The sequence below is a fragment of the Galeopterus variegatus genome, unplaced genomic scaffold (genome assembly GCF_000696425.1).
Source record: "Galeopterus variegatus unplaced genomic scaffold, G_variegatus-3.0.2 Scaffold1157, whole genome shotgun sequence".
Taxonomy (NCBI): domain Eukaryota; kingdom Metazoa; phylum Chordata; class Mammalia; order Dermoptera; family Cynocephalidae; genus Galeopterus; species Galeopterus variegatus.
The window spans coordinates 150838-172197 of NW_007727268.1; the positions used below are offsets into that span (position 1 = coordinate 150838).

The 21360-nt window shown below is 40.6% G+C and overlaps 1 protein-coding gene across 2 annotated transcripts in view; it reads left to right on the forward strand.

The window, feature by feature from the left end:
- LOC103592480 (hydrocephalus-inducing protein homolog) overlaps positions 1-21360 on the forward strand; it is a 144774-nt gene that overhangs the window by 21209 nt on the left and 102205 nt on the right. For both annotated transcript variants that reach the window (XR_550664.1, XM_008575221.1), the window contains exons 5-6: positions 8556-8755; positions 18317-18441. Coding sequence is in view for 1 of the 2 variants with exons in the window: in XM_008575221.1 (XP_008573443.1) it covers positions 8556-8755; positions 18317-18441 (325 nt within the window). In the remaining variant the exon portion in view is untranslated. The remainder of the gene's footprint in view (positions 1-8555; positions 8756-18316; positions 18442-21360) is intronic.

The following is a 21360-nucleotide window of genomic DNA, read 5'->3' on the forward strand; positions in this document are numbered from 1 at the left end:
GGTTCATCCATGTTGTCACAAATAACAGAATTTCCTTCTTTAAGATTGCATAGTATCCCATTGTGTATATATACCACATTTTCTTTATCCATTCGTCCACTGATGGACACTGGGTTGATTACATATCTCGGCTAATGTGAATAATGCTGCAATGAACAAGGGAGTGCAGACATCTCTTTAACGTACTGATTTCATTTCCTTTGTATATATACCCAGGAGTAGAATTGCTGGATCATATGGTAATTCTATTTTTTAATTTTTTAAGGAACCTCCATACTGTTTTCCATAATGGCTGTACTAATTTACATTCACACCAACAGTGTACATTTTGATTGGATTCATTGCTGCCTGACATAAGAGATTACATTTTCCAGGCTCCTTTGCAGTTGCATGTGTCTTAAGTGTTGGCCAGTAAGATGTAAGCAGAAGGCCTTCCAAGGCATCTGCTTGGAGAGGGCTGACGCAGCAGGAGTTGCTCTGTTTTGCCCTACTGGCTTCCTCCCTCTGGCCTGCAGCTTGGCTGTAAGAGAGAGTGGCATATCAGGAGTCTCTCTGCCCCAGGAGGTAACATTGAGGATGGAAGCTGGGTGCTAGATGGTAGAACAGAAATTTAGGAATTTGGGTCTCTGATGACACTGTTGAGCCACCCTACCAACCTGGCCCTCCTACCTCTAGACTTCTTTCTATGAGAGAAATAGACTTCTATCTAGCATAAGCTGCTTTTGTTTTGCTCCTGTTGTATGTAGCTGAACTGAACCCTGATAAATACAGGAGCAAGAGGCTACTGCAATAGTTCAGGCAAAAGACGAGAGTGGTTTACACTAGGGTGGTGAAGAGAAGGTAATGGGAATCAGGAGGAGTAAGGATATGTATATTTTATTGCAGAACTGTCAGGATTTGCTGATGGACTGGACAAACGGTGTGACAAAGAAGAGTCTGGTCTGACTCACAGGGTTTGGGCCACCAACTGGCCAAACGGTGACACCATTTACTGAGATAGGGAATAGTGGAGGAAAAGCAGGTTTGTGAGGCTGGGTGCAAGTAAGGTGGGGGATCGGGAATAAAATAAGATGTGGGATTAACCTTGGGTTTGGCAAAGCCATGAGTGACCTTAGCAAGAGAGTTTCTGTGCAATGTTGGGTACAGAAGCCTGACAGGGAATAGAAAGTGCGGAGGTGGCAGAATTGAGTATAAATAACACCTTAGAGTTTTGCTCTAAAAGGCAATTGGAAAAATGAAAGGTACCTGCAGGTAGATGTTGGGGTCAAGGGTAGATTTTTTATATTTAAGATGAAGCTATTCAGGTATGATTATAAGCTGATGTGTGAATGTTCAGTAAGAAGGGAAAATTGGTGATTCAGGAAAATCCTGGAGTAAGCAAGAAGAGTTGAGATCTAGTACATAGGAGAGGGGTTGGTCTTAGAGAGGAGCAGGAGGGAAGGCAGAGTCTGTGCGTACAGATGCAGGTGAGGTGGTAGATTTAAGGGAGCCTTAGGAAGCAAAAAAGCTAAGGAGGAAATTGATTTTCCTCTTTAAAGTGGGTCTTTTTAAGTGGATGATTTATACATGAATCATGAACTAACCACATTATGACTGTACACTAAGCACAATAATGGCCAAAATAAATTTGGAAGTCTCAGGTCTCTTTTCATGCTAAGTCAGAGGTCATTTTCTCTTAATAGATGAAGAAATGTAGGTGCTGCTAGGAAGCTAAGACCCCAGCCAAATCACATGAAGAATCATAGTCTTAGAGGACAAGGCTCGAGATACCTGATCAATCTCATTTTTAAACTGATTGGAACTTTGGAACTGATTGTTCCCTTTTGAGGGGTGAATTTCAGATTGGGAAGATATTATATAATAAATACTTTTAACCAGTTGTGGAAATTTAGAATATTTCCCAGGGACACTGAGTATTAAATTTACTGAGTCCTAATCAGATCTGGTTTTATTCCGGTATTCCTCCATCAAGTTTAGGGGTGGAGAAAAGACAGGAAGAGGATGTGAGGGCTTAACCACACAGGCCTTGCCCTTGATCACCACAGAGAGCTATTTATTGCAGTTAGAAGACATCATTCTCCTTTGCCTGAGACTTTAAAGGACAGAATTATTGGCACATTTGCTTTCTTTTTTTTTAAATTGATTATGCATATTCATGGGGTACAAAGCTGACCAGCACCACTTGTGCTCAAGATGTGATGGCCAGATCAATACTATCAGCATGTCCATTACTACAAATTGCAGTTACTCCCTGTGTCCCCCCACCCAGTTAATCCCCGACCTCCCCCTGCCCCCATCCCTAAGTATGCTCTGTCCCTGTGCAAGTCCAACGCACCACTGTGGTCTTTCTTTCCTTCCTTTTTTCTCTCTTAGCTCCCATTTATGAGTGAGGACATGTGTGTCTGGCTTATTTCTCTCAATATAATTTTCTCCAAGCTCATCCATGTTGCTGTGAATGGCAGAATTTCATTCTTTTTTTATGGCAGAGTAATATCCCATGGTGTATATATACCACAATTTCCTTATCCAGTCATCTGTTGATGGACATTTAGGTTGGTTTCATATCTTGGCTATTGTAAATAGAGCTGTGATGAACATGGGGTGCAGATATCCCTTTGACATGATGATTTCCATTCCTTTGGGTGTATGCCCAGAAGTGAGATTGCTGGATCATACAGAAGATCTATCTGTAGTTGTTTGAGAAAACTCCATGCTGTTTTCCATAGTGGTTGTACTAATTTACAGTCCAGCCAACAGTGTAGGACCATTCTCTTCTCTCCACATCCTCGCCAGCATTTGCTGTTCTCCATCTTTCTGATTATAGCCAGTCTAACTGGGGTGAGGTGATGTCTGAATGTGGTTTTAATTTGCAGTTCCCTTATGATTAGTGATGTTGAGCATTTTTTCATGTACCTATTGGCCATTTGTATGTCTTCCTTAGAAAAATTTCTGTTCAGCTCCTTTGCCCATTTTTTTAAATTGGATTATTTGTTTTTGTTTTTGTTTTTTTTTACCATGTAATTGCTTGAGTTCCTTGTATATTCTGGATATTAATCCCTTGTTGGATGTATAGTTTGCAAATATTTTCTCCCACTCTATAGGTTGTCATTTCACTCTATTGATTGTTTCCTTTGCTGTGCAGAAGCTTTTTAGTTTGATTTAATCCCATTTATTTTTTTCTTTTGTTGCTTGTGCTTTGGGGCTCTTCATAAAGTCTGTGCCTAGTCCTAGTTCCTGATGTGTTTCCCCTATATTTTCCCTTAGTGGTTTTACAGTTTCAGGTCTTATACTTAAGTCTTTAATCCATTTTGAGTTGATTTGGGGATATATGGTGAGAGGTGCAGGTCTAGTTTTGTTCTTCTGTATATGGATATCCTGTTTTCCCAGCACCACTTATTGAAGAGGTAGTCTTTTCCCCAATGTATATTTTTGTTGCCTTTGTCAAATATCAATTGGCTGTAAGCATGTGGGTTGATTTCTGGGTTCTCTATTCTTTTCCACTGGTCTGTCTATTTTTATGCCAGTACCATACTGTTTTGGTTACCATAGCTTTGTAGTATAATTTGAAGCCAGGTAGTGTTATGCCTCTGGATTTATTTATTTATTTATTTATTTTGCTCAGGATTGCTTTGGCTGTTTGGGGTCTTTTGTTGTTCTATGTGAATGTTAGGATTGTTTTTTCTATTTTTTGTCACATTTGCTTTCTATCATGGTGCTAATGAAAAATCAAGACTCATTCTTTTCATTTCTGAGAAAGTCATATCTGCCATTTTTATATTCTACTGATGGTTTTTTAAAGGTTGGAGAATGAGCATGTTGGAAGGAAAGCTAATAATGGTTTGGAAGTTTCATCTGGAAAGCATTGTTATTAAATATTTGGCTTTCAGTGGTGACCTGATGGCTCTGAATCTAAGTACAGTGAAAAAAGTACATGGAACTGAAGTAATTGCTTAGCTTGCAGGCTGCCAGAGCCTCACAAGTCATAACATCTGAATTAATTTTAGGCCAGTGGAGCAATATCTAATGGTATATTACGTAATCTAATATAGTCATATTAAATGCATAACTTCAAAGATTGGAGTACATTTTAAAGGAATTGTTTAAAGTCTTTCTTCACATTCTTTTATTGATGGATATGTGAATTGATTGTGAAAATATATATAATTGTGATCAAACTTCAAACCTTCCTCATCTGGGAACTTGAAAAGGCTCCAAAACATCCCTCTCAATATTTCAATTAGCCTCCTATTTTCAGCTGTCTTAAATTCTTTATAGAACAAGGCAGAGTATGATATGTGAATACAGAATAAAAGATGATGAAACACTTCATGGTCTGCTCTCAGCTTGGATTCAGCAGCATCTTTTGTTCTTTGTCTCAAAGCTTTGATTAATTTTAAATTTCCACATGTGTCAGGTGCTTTCCAGTTTATAATCCCAACAACACCTGTGATGGCTGGATTTACTCTCCTTTGAAAAAGTGAAAACACGGGCTGGCCCGGTGGCGCGCTGCTACAGTGCGCCGCTTGGGAGCACAGCAGCGCTCCCGCCGAGGGTTCGGATCCCACATACAGACCGGTTCCCGCTCACTGGCTGAGCGAGGTGCGGGCGCAACACCGAGGGTTGCGATCCCGTTGCCAGTCCCGGTACAGTACGGGCGCGACACTAAGGGTTGCAATCTGTTGCCGGACACGAAAAAAGACAAAAAAAGGAAAAAAAGAAAAGAAAAAGTGAAAACACTATTTATCTCTTTAGGATTTTGTTGTAATGAGACTAGACTGTTGCTTTGAATTCTGTGGGGTTTTCTAAGATCAAGTTTGCTCAGTGATATTTTCACTTCCTTGTGTCTCTGGATAGCATAATTTTTGAACCTGGTCTTACCATCTTGAAACCAGAATCAACTACAGAGCTAAGAGTCTAACAACTCAACTTCAATAGATTTCATTAATACTGTCCACTAATTTTTATTACTCACTTCTACCTTAGTACTTTTATGTTTGCAATTCCCCTTGCCAGGAACACTCTCTTTCTAGATCTCACCAGGCTGGCTCCTTTTGCTATTCGAGTCTCCATCCCAAGGTCACCTCCTCAGGGAGGCCTCCTGGGTTCTTCTAATCTAAAGCAGTCCCTTCCCATATTATCTCTTTACCATGTTTTATTTTCTTCAAAGCCCTTGTCACTTTCTGAAATTATCTTGTTCTATTATTATTATCATTCTAAGTATTAACATTATTAGTATCCTAACAATAAGAGTAAACACATTTTGAGTTTTTCTTATATGCTTTACATAAATCATTGTATTTAATACAAAATTTTAATAATGCCAGCTAACATTTATTGAGTACTTACTACTTACCAAACACTAGGCTAAGCACGTGGCCACACCAGTCCAGGTCAGTATCATCCACCTGGACTACTGCAGTGGCTTCCTAACTGGCCTCGCTTTCCCATTGTGGCCTCCTTGCAGTCGCCTGCCCATGTAGCAGCCAGTGCTTTCTCTAAAACATAAGTCAGGTTACAACCTGATCAGCTTTTCGCATCCTTGGGTTCTAAAAATGGCTCACAAGATCCTTGGGATCTGGTCCCACAACTTCTCATCCACATGTCTAACCACTCTCCTTGCTTTCCTCTGGCCACAGGGTCCGATTCATGCTTCCCCCAGAGCCGTCTATCCATATGGCTTCATTCCTTACTCATTTAGGGCTCCTCCAAAGTGCCACCTCCTCACAGAAGCCTTTCTTGACCACCCTCTGTAAAAGAGCTCTCCAATCACTTTCTGTCCCCTTACCATACTTTACTTTTCTTCATCCACCACTACCCAACATTATATTACTTATTATCTTCCATTCAGCAAATATTTGTTGAATGTTGCTATCAGGCCCTCTTGTAGACACTGGGTGTACAGAAGTCAGGAAGATGGGCAAAATCCCTGTTGACCTGGAGGTGCTGGGGGGACATACAATGAACTCAACAAGTAGGTAGAATATGCAAATTGTTAGACAGTATTGGGGAAAACTAAAGCAGGATGGAAGGTGAGAGAGCGATGGGGCAGGAAAGGGAGAGTTAAAAGCAGGGCAGCCATGGAAGGCCACATGAGAGAGTGGACAGTTGTGCCAGATCCTAAAGAGGGAAGCATATTCTGGACAGAGAGACCTCACATGCAAAGGCTCTGAAGGGGACGTTTGCAGCAGCAGAGATGAGCCAGGGGAAGAGGAGGAGATGTGGCCAGAGAAGTGACGGGGGGCCAGGCTGTGGTGCCCCCATGAGCACCTCTGCTCTCAGCCTGGTGATTCTGACCAGAGGAGCAACCTGAGCTGACTTATATTTGAACTGGGTCTCTCTGGCCGTTGGGTGGAAAACAGACTTTGGAGGAGTGAGAGTTGAAATAGAGAGTCCTGTTATCCCAGGGAGGATTGGAGTGGCTACAACCAGGGTATCAGGGGTGGAGGAGGAAGAAGTGACTGCAGTCCAGATGTATTTTGAAAGTAGGTCCTACAGGATTTACCAAGAAATTAGGAAATAGAGCAATAAAGGATGCCTCATTCCAGGGTCTTAAATCCAGGCCACTGGACGTAAGGAGATGCTAGTACTGAGACCAGGAGGCTGTGAGGGATTGGGGCTGGCGTGGAGAGAAGGTCAGGAACAGGACCTCAGCTGGCTTTGTGGAGCCTTTGGGGTACTAGCAAAAGGTCACCCCTCTAGGCTGATGCTGTTGGGGCCAGACAACTGAGCTGGGTTTCAGACCCCATCCTGCCCCTTGCCAGGGCATCTTTGTGCACAGTTGAGGGCAATGGCATTAATCAGGGGCTTTGGTTTGGGACATGATAAGTTCACATCCAGTGAGATGCTGGCTGGGCAGCTGGGTGTGAGTTTGGAGTTCAGGGGGACAGAGAGAACTGCAGTTGTAAAGGCTATGTTGTTGAGCATTCCTGGCTACTTTATCTTTGTAAGATATTTACATAAATATTTCATTGTATGTTATATATCCTCTATTCATCTTTGACTGTCTCCTCCATCCTTATGCAAGCTGGAAGAGGGCCATGACCCTTGTCCACGTTTCCTAATCAACTGTATTCCTAGACCTCACACTGAACCAGCACTTGGCACTTAATAAGCTTGATTGAATGAATAAAACTAATTGGGGATGACACTGCCTTGTACTTGTTCTGTAGTTTCATGAAGCTGAGTGCATGGCCAGGTCTGTGTATCAATCTATATGTCAGACATACCCATTCCTACTCTGTCCAGAGCCCAAAGAGAGCGTTTTCGAAAAAAGCCTCCACCACTTCATACAATTTACTACATCATTACAGAAAGGAAACTTAAAAATTCAAAGTAACTTTACATTTATCAAGATTGCCTTACAACTAAAATGCACACTAAAATGATGGAAAAACCTAAAATGAAGAAAAATAAACCTGGTTTATAACAAATTGTTTTCACGGTGACTTCTGAACTTTTGGCCTTTTCTTGAGTGAACTGTTAATGCTTTTCTCTTGCATTTAGTTTTGTTTGTTGGTGAGGGTTCAGTTTTAGATTTTTCTTTGCTATAATACTGGTGAGAGTTCTATATTTATCTTAGATGATATACAAAGTGACTTTATTCAACATTTCTGTTCCATTTAGACTCAAGACTGGGAAAGATAGGTGCTTAGGGCCTCAGCATTTTTATTGGGAATGATCGATAATGGCTTTGCACAGAAGGTGGGGTTTAAACTGGGCTACGTACCAGTTAGATATTACTGTATAATAACAGACCACCCTCAAATTCAGTGGTTTAAATAATAAGCATTTATTATTGCTCGTGAGACTGTGGTTCAGCTGGGCAGTTTTTGTGGTCTTGCCTGGGCCCATTCATGCCGTGGGTAGGCAGCCCTGCTCATTTTGGCTGGGCTCTCTCACATATCTGGGGATCAGCTGGTGTAGGCTGGTCTAGCACAGCTGTGGCTGTGGGACATCTGGACGCACATCCTGTAGTAGTCTAGACAACAATTCACATGGCAGGGCAGGGTTCCAAGAGCAAGACTGGAAATGCCTAAAGCTTCTTGAGGCCTCAGCTCGAAACTGGCATAGCATAACGTCTGCCACATTCTATTACCGAAAGCAAAGGGTGGAGAAATATGCTCCTCTCTTGATGGAGGAACTGCAAAGTCACATTGCAAAGAGTAAGGGCATAAAGAGACCATTAATTAGAATCGTCATCCTAACACATGGGCTTGATGGATAAACAGGGTTCAGAAAGAGGACATGAGGGAACCTGTATGAATCTCCTTTGATCTAAAGAAAAATGTGCCCTAACCATCACTGTCTCCCATCCCACCCCCCTATATCTGGGAAACACATGAAGCATAAGCTTCTCTACTGGCTTGCAGGTTTTAACACTTGAACTGTCCTCTCTCAGAAAAAGAGAATCTCATCTGTAACTGTCTTGAGAGGAGTTTTCATAGAAATACACTAAGTTGGTTTGCAAACTGCCTGGCATATGACCATTTTTCTTGCACAATTATCTTGATCATGTTGGTTTTTCCACAAATAATGATTGTACCCTTTCCTTATAGGATTATGCCCATATGTTGACCTGTGTTACTGAGAGAGAAAAGTTTGTTGTACCCATCAAAGCTAGAGGGGCACGAGCCATCATAGATTTTCCCGACAAGCTGAATTTTTCCACTTGCCCTGTCAAATACAGCACTCAGAAGATTCTGCTGGTACGGAATATTGGCAACAAAGATGCTGTGTTTCAGATCAAAACCCGTAGGTATGCATTCCTTTGGCTCTTGTTTCTGATTGATTATAGCTAAATCTAGTAAGCACAAGTAATTTGCTAGAATAGTATTTGGGGAGAAACTGCTTGTTACAATCTCCAGTTGCAAATCTGGGAGACTTCACGGATGTGGGGGAGACATCCTTCTCATCCTAAAATGAAACTAAAATTCAAGGTTTAATAACTTCTATCCATCTTTTCCTAAATCCTCTAACCTGTTTAGTTTTTTGACATTGGATAAAAGTCCTTAGTATAGAGAGCAGCTCATGGGAATTTATAAACATATTTGTTCTGACCAAGAATTTTTTTTTTTCTTTTTGTCTTTTTTCGTGACCGGTAACGGGATCGCAACCCTCAGTGTCGCGCCCATACCGCGACCAGCAACGGGATCGGTTTAATAACTTCTATCCATCTTTTCCTAAATCCTCTAACCTGTTTAGTTTTTTAACATTGGATAAAAGTCCTTAGTATAGAGAGCAGCTCATGGGAATTTATAAACATATTTGTTCTGACCAAGAATTTTTTTTTTTCTTTTTGTCTTTTTTCGTGACCGGTAACGGGATCGCAACCCTCAGTGTCGCGCCCATACCGCGACCAGCAACGGGATCGCAACCCTCAGTGTCATGCCCGCACCGTGCTCAACCAGTGAGCTGACCGGTCTCTATATGGGATCCGAACCCTCAGCGGGAGCGCCACCACACTCCCAAGCACCGTACTCTACCGAGTGCGCCACCGGGCTGGCCCTGACCAAGAATTTTAATACCCAGCTGGATTAGTTTTCTATCGCTGTTGTAACAAATTGTGACATATTTCATGGCTTGAAACAACACAAATTTTTTATCTTACATTTCAGTAGGTCAGAAGTCTAACTGGGTTAAAATCGAAGTGGGAGCAGGGCCGTGTTTCTTTTGGGAGGCTTTGAACCCATTTCTTTGCCTTTTCTAGCTTCTGGGGGCTGTCCACATTCCTTGGCTCATGGTCCTCAGTTTTCTCATCTGAAAATGGGGAAAAGTATAGTAGCCACCTCATAGGCTCGTTGTGAGGAAAAGAATAAGCCGCAGGTGCATGGCAAGTGCTGTGTAACGCATTTGCTGTTTTGTTTTTTCTTCCATTGAGCTATGCTGGTGTGGTAGGCAGAATAACAGCCCTCCAGATACGTCCACGTCCTAATCCCGAGAAGCTGTAACTGTGTAATGTTACATGGCAAAGGGAGATTAAGGTTGCAGGTGTAATTAAAATGGGCAGATTATTCTGGATTCTCTTGATAGGCCCAGTGTAATCACAAGGGTTTTTAAAAGTAGAAGAGGGAAGCAGAAGAGAAGTTCAGAGAGGGAGATGTGAGAACCTGCTATTTCTGGCTTTGAAGATGAGAAAACTGAGGGACAGAGAGAGGTTGTATCACTTCTTCAAGAGCACAGAGCTGGCGAGTGGTGGAGTGAGATTTTAATCTGAATATTTATGGAGTAGCTACAGGGTAGACACCATGAGACAATAGAAAGGATGAGAAGGCAATCCCAGCTGTCAAGGAACTCTCTTATAAGATGAGAAAGAACAATTTGTTATGGGACATGAGAATGGTGGCTGATCAGTGGGGCCTTAACAAGATTGACCCCCTTGGAAAGACAGGAAGAAAGGGGTCAAGTTCTTTCCTATAACTTAAAAAGAAAAAAATAGTGTTTACTGAATTATAATTAATTCTGAAGTAGCAATGATGTAATGTCTTTTACATAAGTCTTATACTGTTTCTGAACCTTTTACCAAAGCTGGTTTCCAGTGGGTTTTTATGTATGCGTTTAAAATCAAAATTTCAACAAGGTGGATAGAAGATTCACTTTCAGATGCTTCATTTAAGTCAATTAAGCTAAATTCTGAACTAGGAAAAAAATAAAAATAAAAGTTAAAAATATATTGCTTATATGGAGCTGGATTTAAACTATTTTCAGAAGGGCTTTTATCTATGGAATCCCTTGCTAGTTTAAGAACACATCTCTCCAGAAAGGATTAACATTTGCTTCTGCCTAGTTCTCAAAGGTTAGACTACTATGAAATTCTCTTTTGGTAGCTTCTTGGCCTAGGAGTTCCTAGAGTGGTTGCATTTATTTAAACCCCAAACCTATATAAGACATAAGTCCAAAGTTATGAACTTCCTAGAGAAACTTTGTTTCCCTGACTCAATACCAAGACAGACAATTTTCCTTTTGTGGATGGGAGAGTGTTTTGGTAGCCCTTCAAGTTAACCAGGTTTATATGGAAATTTGGTACCAGTCCAGCAGGGCTGTTGAAAACCCAGGCTTCTAGGAAGTTGGGAACTGAGGGCAGACCTAGCATTAGCTCGGTGGGTTACCGCTCCAGTATTTAGCTTCCTCTTTGTTTGGAATCCTGTGAGTTTTCTTTATTTTTGTGCATGTTCAGCTACACATTTTTATGTCATATTTTATCCAGTCTTTCTAGGTATCTTCTGGTGGAAGAGTTTTCAGGTTACCCAGTCCGCCATATCGTAGGTATCAGGGCTGCCATATTGCAGTAGAGGGTACATCCCTGGGGAGGGGATGTGTGTTTATCTTCCAAGTATCCCAGGGGTGTCACTATCTCCAAACCATTTCATGTAGATCCACATTTCTGGCTTGTAGAATATTTCTCCTGGCTGAAAAACTACCCTTAATATTCCTCGTAGCACAAGTAAATACTGTAAATTCTCTCTGTTTTAGTCTATCTGAAAAAGTATTTTTTTCATTTTTGAAATATATTTTCTCTACAGTATTAAATTCTGGGTCAACAATTATTTATACACTTTTTTATTTTCCAGTACTTTAAAGATGTCACTCAGTTGTCCTTTGGCTTATATTTTTCTAATGAGAAGTGTGCTGTAATTTTTATCTTTGTCCCTCTGTATGTAATTAGTTTTTCTTTCCTTGGGCTGCTTTTTGGTTTTGTCTTTATATTCGCTTTTTGGCAGTTTGAATATGATGAGGCCAGGTGTAGGTTTTGTTTTTGTTTTGCTTTTTTAAAAAAGAATTTTGCTTTGCTTTTGTTTGGCTTTGGTTTTAATCCTGCTTGAGCTTCTGTGAGCTTCCTGGATCTTTCATTATTTTTGGGTAATCTCAGCCATGGCCTCTTCAAATATTTCTTCTGCTCCATCCTCTCTCACCTTTTCTTCTGCTTGTAGGAAGTCTGCCACAGGTGAAAGCCGCAGATGAAACAGTCTGCACATGTCCCATCTCCCTTGCAGTCGGAGGATTGACTGTCTTTAGATTTCAGAATGCTGTTTACCCTCCAACCTCAGCTCTCTGACGGGTTCATGAAGAGTTGTGATTTTGTTGTTTATATGCTTTTTTCATTCTTAGGGTGAAAGAAACACACTTTCCAGTTTTCTGCATCCTAGGTGCAAGCTAGATCCTTGGAACTACTTTAAATAAATCAGCCATCAAAGGCAAAGGACAATTTCTTTTGGAAATCAGTGACATTGTTCATAAGCACTTTTACAGGCTTTGTCATCTCATGGTGGGCCTTGCACAATTTGACTGAGGGAGAAGGAATCAGGTTGTTCAAATGGCTCACCATGACTTAGAAAGAACCTGTCTTTTTCAATTAAAAAATGGTCTCGCACATCCACTATCCATAATACACAATAGAAATGTCCTGTTACATTGGTATTTTTTTCTACGAAGAGGAGAATCCACCTAAGGTGGAGAAACAAGTGTAAGCAGCATATCTTCCCGGACCATTTGGGTGAATCTTAAAAACTACATATAAATGGCAATTTTCTTTTACATATTAGATTCATGCAAAATCACTTTCCCAGAATCTGATAACACTTCCTCCTCTCCTTTTGCCTCCAGTGCAGGCATGGAAATGGCTCACTGCTGTTACTAATCCCTGAGCTATCTCACCATCTTAAGCTGGGTTTCTCACCTTTCCCATCTTCTGTGTAACCAAGTCTCTTAAGTGAATTCTGTAAATATTTGTGTTTTCCTATTTAGGCTGTTCATGAAATAGTAGTTTTATGTCCTTTCCACAAAATGCATGTTTTCCAACCGTCATCGATTCTGTGAGTTAACTCAAATCCTTCCGATCAATTTCTTCTCTGTTTAAATTAACCACAGTTTGCAAGTGGAGTGCCCTGATGGCTACAATGAGAAAGGATGTGGTTGAATTTGTGGTCACATCGTATTGAATCAGCATCTCTGGGGAGATCCCATGATAAGTTTCCATTCTAAAAACTGCATAGGTGATTCTGTTGCCCCCACAGGACACTTCAGTTAATATGATTGTTAATAGACATGGAAGAGCAATGGATAGTTTGAGAATTTGGAAGCAAAAGCCCAGAGTCTATTCATGGTACTGCCACTTGTAGTGTCAATATACAGCTAGAAACAGTGTCTCATAGGAAATTGTTTCAAAAACAGATCATTGTACAAGTAAATGTTAAAATTTTTAAAAAGCATATTTTTCTCATTGAAATATTATTTAACTAATAGTTAAGTTTATGAATTTATTAGATTCACCTAAACTATAAAAAGTAAAACTTTTCTTTACATTCCTATTGCCCCTAGTAAGATGTGAGCTTCTCAGATGCAGTGATTATATCTAACTCTGCATTTGTATGTCCCCAGCATCTAGCAAAGTGTCTAGAATTAATAAGCACTCAATAAATGTTTATAAGATGCCTAGCCAACATATCACAAAGGCAAAGCTATCACACCTATCAACCTCTACAATAATTTAAAATAAAAAAACATTTTCCAAGTATTATAAAATAGGTATAATGTTTTTAACACTAATAAAAGGAGCTGCAGTGTCTTTTAAAATATACAGAAAACATAAACAATTACTGCTTGACTTTATTACAAATTTGACCTAAAACTCTAGTAGACATCAGAATAACTTTGACTATTAATGTAAGCTTACTACTGGAAGGTGAAATAGGATTAAGAAGCAATTTCAAAATCTAAAATCTCAAGTTAGGAATTAGTAAAATAAGAAAGATTGTATAAAGAAAAAATACTAATATTCAGTATTTAATATAATAGGACCAATATTTAGTCTTCTGCTAAAATATTCAATCACTTGGATGGAGTAATTTTAGTTCATAAGAATAGCTCATAATTGATCAGACTCAAAGTCTTTTTCATGGCTCATGATTTTTCATAAAACCAAATTCCCTTTATAACCAAGTATTTGGTATTAATGAGGATGTGATATCAAAACTAAACACTTTGATAGAGCTAGCTTTATACCCTTGAGGAGCAATACCCTTTTTTTTTGTAAGAGCATTTTCTGATACTTGCTAATTTCTAGCCTGTTCAGTCTGTCTTCTTGTAGTAAAATAAAGTGCAAAATCAAATTATGGACAATGTTTAAGGACCAGAATTTAACACACTTCACCCAATTAACATCAGATTTATTGAGAAAGCTCAGGCAGTTCTAACTAGCAATGGTGATCCCAGGTGATTTTCTAACTACTGAAGAAGTTCCATGTGATCTAAACCCAACAATTAGCACAAAAGGAAAGTATCTGTTACCACTCTGTAGAATTTGGATTCCTGGAGGTCCTAGCAATGGGACAGTTGTAAAGCTAGGGCTAATCGTAACTAAAAGCCAAAATGTTTCATTATTTTAGTTATGCTAAGTTTCCATTTATATTGTCAGAACTAGGACTCAGACTCTCCAAACCCACTGTACAGACCGGGTCCCCAGATCCGTCACACGCAGGTCCATGCTAGGTAATTGGGAAAGATTCCAGGAGCTATTGGCAGATGACACGAACTCAGTCCTCAGCAGCAGCTTACAGGTCCGGTGGTGGCGGTGGCCTTGCAGAAGGTCCCAGGGGCACTAGCAGCAGCAGCAGCAACAGCCTCCAGCAGCAGTAGTGGTGGTATCCCGAGGGCGGAGCACTGTGGATCAGAGCCGCTCATCCTTTGTACCTAAGTCATAACCCAGGACACCTGGGTGCACATGCATATTTACATCTAATGCTCGGCAAGATTCTGAACATCTGAGGGGCCCCGACCATTTTCCTATATTTTCCCAATAGACAGTAATGTCACCTTCTCTATAGAAAATTAGCTTAGATTCTGCAATGTAATAATATCCAATCCATTTCAAAACTGTTCTTTTGCTACCAAGACATGTTTGAGAAGAAAATGAAAGTCCAGTGCAGGAAGACAAATAATAGGGAGCAGGGAGACAAAGATAGAAGAAAATATTGTGACATTGTTCTCAAAGCCAGGAAACTGGACCCAGTCCTCAGCTCCAGATTCTTACTAAAGAGAAAGGCAGGGAAGGACTTTGAGACTGGGAGACGCACCTGCATCTCCCATGAAGCACAGATTCTTGAGATACTGAAAGCTTGCTCCTTTTCTGTTCCACCAAGAAGTTATAAATATTAATTAATGATTACAGATACTTTTCTTTTCCTTTAAGAGTTCGTTGTAATTTAATTCAACAACCTCTTCCAAGAGGCTCCTGTGAGTCAAGACTGTGCACAGGGTGCTCAGAGACACAACGATGAATCTAACCATGCAGCTTCCACATTCAGGGATGGGGGAAGAATAGGAACTCCCAGCTCCACCACTCCCTAGCTGGGCGACTTGGTGCAAGTTGCCTGCCCTTTTTTTTTTTTAATTTTTTTCCTTTTTGTCTTTTTTTTTCGTGACCGGCAACGGATTGCAACCCTCAGTGTCGCGCCTGTACCAGACCGGGACCGGCAACGGGATTGCAACCCTCGGTGTTGCTCCTGCACCTCGCTCAGCCAGTGAGCGGCCGGTCTGTATGTGGGATCCGAACCCTCGGCGGGAGCGCTGCCGCACTTCCCAAGCGGCGCACTGTAGCAGTGCGCCACCGGGCCGGCCCTTGCCTGCCCTTTTGGAGCGTCTATTTTCTCATGTCTAAAATGCAGAGAACAATACCTACTTTCTCAGTTTTTTCAAGGATTAAAAGAATTGACATATGTAAAGCACCCTGTGTAGTACAGACCGTGTGCTCATGAAATTCTGTTTGTTTTCCCTTTCCTCTCTTCCCAAGAGCTTCTAGCTATTGAGAGAGATCTATTTTGGTATTGCTATTTTATCTCCCTCACTGGCAACTCTAGATGCTATAAGACAAACCGTAGGATGAGCTTGGGTGTTTAGATGAAAACTGACTCTAGTACCAGGTAAACTGCAGTAAGGAGCAAAAAGAAAGTTATAGCCTCTGAGAGGAAGGAGACATTATTTACAAAAGGGAGAATCAGAGAAGACTCTTTTTAAGAGGTGACTTCTAGTCTGGGCTGTGATAGGTGACTTTGGAGGGAGTATGGCATGTGGGAAATGGTGAGTGTTCTGATGCGACCCTAGCAGTTCTGTCTCGTATGGGGGGGGCACAGTCTGGTTGGACGGGAGAGCAGGAGCAGTGCTGGGGGAGGTCGTGGGTGAAGGGACTAAAGCCCTCCCACCCCATTCCACTCCAGCACCAACTCGGAATGTGACAGGTGGACAGGATATTCGAACAGATGCATGTGTGTAATGAGAATGCAAAAACTGGCTGGGAACAGATTGTGTGGGACCTCAAATGCCTAGGAGTTTGAACTTTATGACATAGGTTATGAGGACCATTGAAGGTGTTTGAATAGGAGATTGATGTGTTGTGACCTCTGTGTGCTTTTTCACAGTATCTCTAGAGCAGTGTGAGGGATTGAGGGGAGTATGATAAAAGCTTGAACTCATCTAAACACCCAAACTCATCCTCATGTTCATCTCCCAGCATCCAGGGGCAGCCAGTCAGGGAGATGAAAATAGCAATACCAAAAATAATAATAAACACTGGTGTGGCACTTCCTATGTACCAGGCATTATTCTAAGCACTTTACCTGCAGAAACCCCTTTAGTCCTCAGCAGAAACCTAGGAAGCAGGTGCTGTCATTGTCCTCATTTTGCAGATGAGGAAACTGAAAGTTAAGTGACTTGTCCAAGGTCATGGCAGGGCTGAGTTTTGAACTCATGCAATTGGCTCCAGAGGCCAGGCTAGTCACCACCGGCCCAGAGCACCCCTGCAGCAATGCCTGGGCTTCCCTGGAGGATTGGTGCTGTGGGTATGGGGAAAGGACAGAGAAAGGAAGGGTGGAAATCAGGGAGTCCTCTCCTTTTGGAGAAGAGACCCAAGTAGAAAGCACCAGAGAAAATAAATAATTGCCCCCGGTAGGAAGCCCCAGAGGTCTTGCAGTAATCATTTCAGCACTGGCCAGTGGCATAAGCTCTCTACTGTCATAGCAGAAAGCTTAGGTTTCCTGAAACTAGTTCATTATCTAACAGAAGATTTAAGGAATGATGACCCTAAAAACTGTTATGATAGAAGTAAATAATCAAAAACAGCTTAGCCTGCCAGATACATTGTACAACACATTACTTTGAAAAACTGGCAATTTAAAGAAGTGAAATGGACCATGAAAGTAATTAAATGGGTTGGGTTTCCTATTTAGAAGAAAGAATTCTATAAGTTATTTCAGGCACTTCATGATCAGATCCACTTTTCTCTGACTATTCCCTTTCAGGACAATTAAACTAAACTATTTCCTGTTCCCAAATCCACTCTCACCCCACCCCCCACTATGTCTACATCTTCGAATTCTATTTTCAAGACTCAGAACTTATCCCCAGTTTGCCTTTCCACATGTATGCTCCACTCTTCTCCAGCCCGCCCTAGCCCAGGAGGCTGACCTCTGTGGCCTGGGTCAACAGGCCCCGTGCCTCTGGCTTCTGCTTGGGTTCATCCAGAGAGAGTCCCTGCGGGCAATCAGACAGAAGGGAGATGAGGTCAGGACACTTTTCCCCCGGTGTATTCCCTGTGAGGCCACTTGGGCTGGCTGGCTCCCTTGGCTAAAGCTCCTTGCCCCTCACAAGGCAGCCTTCTCTTGGGACTCTCCTTGTGGATTTCAAAACCACTCCTTCCCATGGCTCTCTGGGCTAGAGGTGCTCACCCTGGGCTGTCGCATCATCTCTTGTAGTTCTCCTACACCCTTCCCACCTCTTACGTAGAGTATGCTGGAGTATCCTAATGTGATTGTGCCGTCACTTTCCTTTTGGGACTCTGATGTATTTTTCCAGTATGATGCCCTCTCTCCTCTGAACTCTCGCAAAACCTGATGTTTATTTCTTTGAAGGCACTGTTCTTTTGCAAATGACAGTATTTGCACACATATTTTAAGTCTGTCCCTTACTGGAATCTCAGTGTTCGAGGATAAGAGCTGGATTTTATTCATTTGCGATTGCCCTAACCAGTTCCTAAGCCCAGCAGGAACACTCAATCAATGTTAAAAGAAGCTCTGAATGGCAAGAACACAAACAAAAATATTATTGCATCTGTTTCCTTTACATGTTGATGATCTATTACATACTGTTATTTTAACATTAAAACTAAAGTTCCTTCACATTAGGGAGGAAAGTATACTTCACTTCTGGACCATGGAATTGGAGTATCGGGTCTGAGCTGCCTGCAGAACTAGAACTTATGTCTCCTCTCCTTCCTCTCTCAGACTAGTCAGAAATGAGCTCTGATGATGTGTCTCCCTGTGTGTTGCAGGCCTTTCTCTGTAGAGCCAACTGTTGCAACTCTTAATGTGGGAGAGTCCATGCAACTGGAAGTGGCGTTTGAGCCACAGAGTGTGGGCAATCACAGTGAAAGACTTATCGTGCATTATGACACAGGTATGCGTTATTCTTTGTTAAAAGTTCTACATGTTAAGAAAGGTCGGATGGGAAGTATGATGAAGACAAACAGGAAATGGTCATTTTGGCTGCTAAGATCCACAAAGAACCAAAGAATGAATTCTTCCCATAGCAATGATGTTGAGCCAGATATAAATCTCATCTCACTGGTTTCCCCAGTGCTTGAAAGCCGAGGAATACAGGGCTCAGGAAAGAACCTATACCCAAAAGTCAATCTGGTAGATTGAGGTTATTTATGTGTAAATGGAAACTTGAAGGTAACAAATACCCCGTGGGTTTTCCATTTGATTTATTGCTGCATTTGTCTAACATTTTAAAAATGTAAACCCCAGTTCAGAAAGTTCTTGTATGTGCCCACTAGTCTACATAAGATCCAGTTACTTTAATCCTCAGAAATGCAAATATCTTACTTAACGTCTTACATAAATAGAGGGCTGTGTCTATTGCCACTAGCATTTTCTTGAGGACCACTCTGTACGTAACCATGAAAATTACACACCGTTTTTGCAGATATTTAATTTATGGTCATGTAGACTGCGTGTATGTTATGTAGTCTCCAAAGTTTGTTTTCAAATTAATATTTTACCATTGCCATTTATTATTTTATGATTTTTCTCATTTCCTTCTTACTTCCTTTTTACTCATTCATGTTGCTTGACCCAGATTGTCTGTAGAAGGGTGTTGTAGGGAGAAAACAGAAGTGTGCGGCCAGGGAAAGAGCAACTAATGGCAGCTGGGTCACATTTAGAGTTGCTATCTCTGCGGATGCATATCTGAGCAGGACAATTCAAGCCCTTGCCCTAAAGGACCCATGGTTAAATGGTCCTGGCTCCACATTGCCTAGCATAACAACAGCACATAACCAGAAGCACAGTCTATATGTCTTAAAAGTGTTAGCCATAATTTACTGGCTGCTAGCCAGAGAAACCTAGTTTGAACTAGCTTAAGCAAAAGAGGGATATTCTGACCCATGTAACCAAATGATGGAAAGTTAAAGCGTAGTTCATAACACATTGGGGACGTCAGTTCTCCAAGGTGGTTGTGCCATTTTATGCTCCCGCCAACGAAGTATGAGAGTTTCAGTTGCTTTCACATCCTCACCAACATATAGTGTTGTTTTACTAATTTCAGACGTATTAGTGGTGTGGAGTGGTCTAACAGTGGTTTTAATTGTCATTTCCCTAATGATTAATGATGTTGAGCACCTTTTCATGTGCTTACTGGCCATTCATATATTTTTTGTGTGTGTCTTTTCAAGTCCCTTGCGCGTTTATTCTTTCATTATTAATTTGTAAGTGTCCTTTGTAACTCGATATTCTAAATACTAGTCATCTGTCAGTTATATGTATTATTAATATTTTCTCCCAGTCTGTAGCTTGCCTTTTTATTTCCTTAATGATATTTCTTGATGAGCAGCCATTTTTGGTCTTGATGAAATTCCTGTTATCAATTTTTTTCTTCTAAGATTAATGCTTTTAGCCTCTTTGCTAAGAAATCTTTGCCCTCTCCAAGATCATGAGTATATTTTCCTATGTTTACCTCTAGAAGAATTATAGTTTTAATTTCTATGCTTAGGTTAATGATCCAGCTGTGATTTAATTTTTATGTGTATGTGAGAGAGGGGCCCTGTGTCATTTTTTTTCCTGTATGGATTATCAGCTCTCCCCCTTTCTATTGTCTTGTTCTGGAACACTGTTCAGAGTCACTTTATTTTCCTATTACTGAATCTATTATTATTGTATCATTCTTTTCTTTTAATCTCTAATTTATGTTTTTCATTTCTTTGTCACTGGATACTTTCTTCTTATCCATTATCCCATTCATTAATTCCTTCTTCAGTGAAGTCTCATCTGCTGAGTTTTAATTCATCAATTATTTTGATTTTTATTTCTCAAAGTTTTATTTAGCTCTTGTCAAATCTGATTGTTCTCTGCTGTTTTATTTTTCAAGTTTCCCTTTTATTTCTAAATATATTAAACATGGTTATTTATGTTCTGTATCTGATAATTCAAATATAATTTGGATTTATTGAGTTTATATTTATTTTATTTATATTGCATTTTAGTTAGTTTGCTGTTTATTGCTTCTGCTAAATTTTCAACCACAGTATCTATGCCCTTTTATGTTTTATAATCTTTGGATTTATAATCCCAGCTTTTGGCAGGCCCTGGACTTTATCTCTGTCCTAGGCACACAACGCAATCTTTAAAGCAGAAGTTCAAAGGTTAACAAAAGCTATTATAGCAAAAGCCAGCCTAGGGATTCGATTATTTCCTGGTATTCTTCACTTCACTTTCTTATCAGGTTAGTGATGAATTTAAAAGTACTCATAGTTTAAAACTATTTATCAAGTATTTTAGTTATTTAAGTCTCCAGTTTGGTTTGCTGCCTAAAACTGACTCTAATTTATGTCTTTTTTCACATTCTTCATTACTGTTTATAGAGTAGCTCATCCTTTCCCACTATTTTATAACCCTCTCTCTCTATTATATTATAAACATGGGTTATCCCTTCATGTATTTAGGATTTGGGGTTTTTTTTACTTTCTCTCAGCTGTATTTTCTGGGTAGAAGTCTTGACATTTTCATTAGATTTGTTCCTATACATTCAGTGGTTTTTGATATTAGTGTAAGTGGGTTTTTTAATTACATTTTTATTGAGATATGACTTATTCTTTTTTATTTGTTTTTTATTGGTTATGATTATTCCTGAGATACAAAGCTGATTGTCACCCCTCGTGCCCATGATGTGAGGGCCAGATTCATACTGATAGTGTACCCATTACCACAAATTGCATTTGTACCCCATGTCCTCCACCCACTTATCCCCAACCTCCCGCCCTCTCCCCCCCCCCCCCCCCCCCCTTTGTACCCCCAGGAATGTTCCCCCCCCCCCCGC